This window comes from Pseudocercospora fijiensis, assembly GCF_000340215.1.
Source record: "Pseudocercospora fijiensis CIRAD86 unplaced genomic scaffold MYCFIscaffold_10, whole genome shotgun sequence".
In the NCBI taxonomy this organism is placed as follows: domain Eukaryota; kingdom Fungi; phylum Ascomycota; class Dothideomycetes; order Mycosphaerellales; family Mycosphaerellaceae; genus Pseudocercospora; species Pseudocercospora fijiensis.
The window spans coordinates 825,060-829,589 of NW_006921541.1; the positions used below are offsets into that span (position 1 = coordinate 825,060).

A 4,530-nucleotide genomic window follows, 5' to 3' on the forward strand; every position below is an offset into this window, starting at 1 on the left:
TAACTTAGTTAGCTATAACTATAGGTATAGTCGGGCCCTCCTACTCTATCCGACCCTCTACTAGTATATCCTACTAGTATATATCTAGCATATACTCTAGTAGCTACTCCCGCTAAGACGACCGAGTTCTTCGCGCGTATTAATACTAATCGCAAGAAAGCGTAATAGGCTCGCTAGACAATTAACCTTCTAGATACTAAGGATTAGGATCCTACTAACTCTAGTTTACTACTTCTAGAGCGTCTCTTATAGGATTAGTATAACGATACTAATATCCTCGACGCTATCTAGCCTAGCGAGAGTCTTAGCTTTAGAGAATTTGCGTTACGGTTTGCTAACGCTCGTAAAGAATAGTAGGTCGATTAGTAGCGACTTAAGCAGGTTATCCTAACTATTACTAGAATCTCAATTACTTTACGAGGGCAAACCCGCATCCTTATACCGTTATACGATAGGCAGACTTCTAAGATAATAAGATAATTAATAAGTAGGAGGTAATCGATAATTAGGAAGTAATCGATGATTAGGAGGTAATAGATAATGCTAAATAGGCTAGTAATAATTAGGAGATAGCTAATAGATAATTTTCTTTAATACATTGCTATATACTTTCAAGCATTAGAATAAATATGCCGCTTATAGTTGCGATCGCTTGTAGCATGTGTGTAGCTAACAAGCCCGTTTAGCCTAAGTTGCGTAGAGGGTACTAATAGCCGATAGTAACAAGCCTGTTTAGTACGAGTTACATAGAGGGCACTAATTGCGTATTAAAGGCAAGGCCTAATTATTATTCCGCTCGCCTCCGGCTTCGCTCGGCTATCCTAACCTATACCGCGGGTCTATAGATACTTTATTAACTTTGTATCTCTAAACTTAATGCCGCTAAGAAGCATATAAGAATAGCGAGCTTCTAGGCCTTCGTAGAAGATAGTTATAACAACGATAAAGGTAATAATTAGCTAGATATATCTACTAGTTTAATAGACAACGATAAGTTAAATAGTAATTAGCTAAGTAAAGGAAGAGAGCCGATATTTAAGAAGGCGGGAGAACCTATACTAAGCGGCGTAGACGATAAGGGTTTAGTAGTCGTAGAAGGGGATAATAAGGTCGAGGATATAGAGGTAGATAGTAGGATAGGCGGATTATATTATCTAAAGGACGAAGAGATTAACGAGGGTCGATACGAGCTACTAACTAGCACCTCTTACCGGCGGTAGGTTAATTTACCTATAGACCTCTATAGTAATAACTTGTCGTTAATAGACAACGTCTAATATCGCTTCTTCTTACTCTTCTAAACTAATAAGGTTATAAACTGCCTTGTTAAATGCACTAACGAGTATACTAGTAATAAACCGGACTTTAAGAAGGGCGATAAGATCTTCGTTTCTAGCTATTAGTAGAAGCCGGTAGACAAGCTAATAATACGGATCTTCGTAGGTGTTATTATCTATATGTCTGCTATTTAAATAGCCGACAAGTCCGACTACTAGCGTAACGATAGATACTAGCTATTACATCCTATTATTAGTTATATAAGCGAGTAGCGGTTTAAACAGATTAAGGCTGCTTTATAGTGCCGGAATAACGCGCTCTCGTTAAGTAGAAGAGGCTTACCTGCCTAGACCTAGATACTACCGCTTGCTAATATATTGCGTAGCAAATTCCGCGAGGTAGTCGTACCTAGTACTAACGTATCTATCGACGAGAGCATAATCCGGTTTATAGGTAAATCTAGGCATATAATTATAATAAGAGGTAATAGGCATAGATCGATCGGACGTGACCTTCTCCTATAAGAAATCGTCAGCGCAGCGTTTTGTCGGAGTCTTGCGTCTTCACATAATCTCGAGATTGGCCCTCACATGAAGAAGGGACGTCGTTCTCCCGTGGCCGGTACAGATTAAAGTTAAGTTGGTAAAGGCTATTGTGGTGTTCAGAGTGTCGCGCCAACCCGTGCATCCGCCGAAGTGGCATGCCTGGAGGCTTGTATCTCAGAATCGATGTGATATTGGTGTATGGAGAGGCCGTATAAGCCTAGAGTATCAGCTCGCAGTAAATAATGCCTAGATGTACGTAGAGCGCATGCGCTCATAGCTAGAACCAGACCTCCCGAATTCGGGGCACAAACAGGGCTACACGAGGGGATGCAACAGGATCTCTTGCAGCTGGAATGTCCTAGCTCCCTGCTAAGGCTAGCCAGGGCCACTAAGGATCTGCTGTAGAATATACACCACACTACCCAGCTATCTTCGATATCTAAGACCTTCTAGGCAAGCCTTCTTCGGGAATAGCTAGGGGGCATCTTAGAACAGCTAAGAGGCAGCATATACCCTACAGTAAGGCAAAACATTCTTGATATCCCCTCCAGCAGCTTCTCACATATCATTGTCGAGCTCCACCACCACCCGCTGGAGCGCTGGCCGGTCTCTCGCTTCCGAGGCTCGCACATTCGCAACTGAGCTGTGGTTCAAGATGAGGTGTGGCCACGAGTCGACTGGCCAGCGCTGAACGCGATACGCATACTGCGAAGAGTAGATCTTCTCGAGCAGATCTAGACGAACGACGCCCGCCATAGTTCGTAACTTTACTTGCGGCTATCAATGGAGCACGCACTTCTGGATCGTGCGAGAAGACATCGTCTGTCCTGCTTGGATCCAAGACTTCATTCACGCTGAAGCTTCATTGAGCCGAGGATCAGACGAGATGCGGGATTGGGTCTACCACTGACAATGAGAGTCGTCACTCGGACGAAGCGCCGCGCCCCGTATAATCAGGACTGATTACGCGCTAGGGACACGAGAAGGCACATCGTAGAAGATCTCAGCAGCGCTCTGCTTGACGTATTGAGAAGAATGGACGATTCGGGGATGTGAGATGCGTAGTGCTTTTGGAATGGATGGTCTTCCACCAACAGCGACAACGAATCCGACGCACACGATATCGTGGACATAATCGTCTGCAGCACGCCTGAGTGAAGTGCTGCTGGCGTTGGTGTTGCTTGTACCCTCGCCACCGACTTCTCTGGCAGAAGAATGGGACCCCCCACCCCATTCATCACGGCCATTTTCCTGCGTGCAATCTGTGTGGATTGCTGACAAGCAGAGACCAAAGAAGTGCCGATCAGAAGCTTGTGAAGGCGGACAGACGGATCTCTATGCGCGAAGCTCTATCCTATGCCACCGCCCGATACGACACGACAACAGCAGCAAGCAGGCTTCACTTGGTGAGAGAGGGAGGGGAGGCATCGTGGGGACCGTCGATGGGATGCTAGAATACTTATCCTTTGCCTGCTAGTATGGGCGGGCATCGAACCTTCACAGCCTGTCAACAGTATGTCTCCACCACGACGGACCATTGATGCAGCCAAGCCTTTGGAACCCTATCCACCAGCACGAGCCGAAGCTATCTGATCCGAGCGCATGTGCTGGATTAGAATAACTGCTGATGAACAAGCCTGTCCTGTAGTCCCACCGAGACACATACCAACAACCCGAGGTCGGTTCAGAGAAGATGTGCCGGCACGTTCGAGCACAACAGACCGGCGCGGCTGGACCAAGTAGGCGTGTCACGTGTGGGACAATGCCACACGAGGCCCCCTGCATGATACCACTGCACACTTGCAAGGGCTTGCCTTGATCACACCATGCCTAGGGTAATGCTAGCAATAATGACACGATGAAGAATTCCCATCGCGGCGCGGGCATTATTGTTGAGTCGGCGTGTGTGTTCGGCCACACTGCCTCGAGTGTTGAGGCATCAACGCCGGGGAAAACTGCATTGAGAGAAAGGCAACGATTGTGGAAGCGTGCGTGCGCTGCCAGAATGTCATCTTCACCCATTCCCCGCGTTGCTACACAGCGTATGGAATAGACCACTGCCCTCGTCCATCACGCATATCAAGTCCGAGCTGCCGACGACTGAGTCAAGACGATGGGCAACTACGATGCTCGTCTTCCCCTGAAGATTCGTGCGCAAAATCTGCTGGACCCGGTGGTCTAATTCTGCGTCCATCGAAGCTGTAGCCTCGTCCAGCACCAAGATGGCAGCATCCTTCACCAGCGCTCGGGCAAGCGAGATCAGTGAACGTGGGCCAGATGAGAGATTCGCACCTTCCGATGTTATAGGCGGCGTATCAAGGTCGAGATGAAGGGTGGGTTTGGAGCTTTCGACACCTTTCTCGTCCAAAACAGTCAAATTCTCCTTGGAACTCTCGGAATCGGAGGATGTCATAGAAGACAGTCCAACTTGATGCACGACACGCCGCCATAGATCGGCATCGTCGTGTTCGCCAAATGGATCCAGATTGTATCTCAAGGTGCCGCTCAGCACAGCTGCCTCTTGTGGCATGAAAGCAATCTTATTGCGGAGCAGCTTCGAGCCAACACTGGTAGTGTTTATTCCATCGATTGAGATCCGGCTACTGACAACATCACCTATTCCGGTTAAGGCCGCAATTACAGTGCGTTTGCTAGAGCCTGTGCGGCTAACAAACGCAGCGCGACTGCCAGTAGGAATAGTTATCGT

The 4,530-nt window shown here is 47.4% G+C and overlaps 1 protein-coding gene across 1 annotated transcript; it reads right to left on the reverse strand.

The window, feature by feature from the left end:
- Positions 1-3,837: 3,837 nt before the first annotated feature.
- Positions 3,838-4,530, reverse strand: MYCFIDRAFT_44825 (uncharacterized protein; the record flags this gene model as incomplete). The annotated part of the gene is made up of 2 exons (XM_007933075.1): positions 3,838-4,182; positions 4,261-4,530. Coding segments are annotated over 2 exons (615 nt in total), but the record flags the coding sequence as incomplete, so codon positions are not given.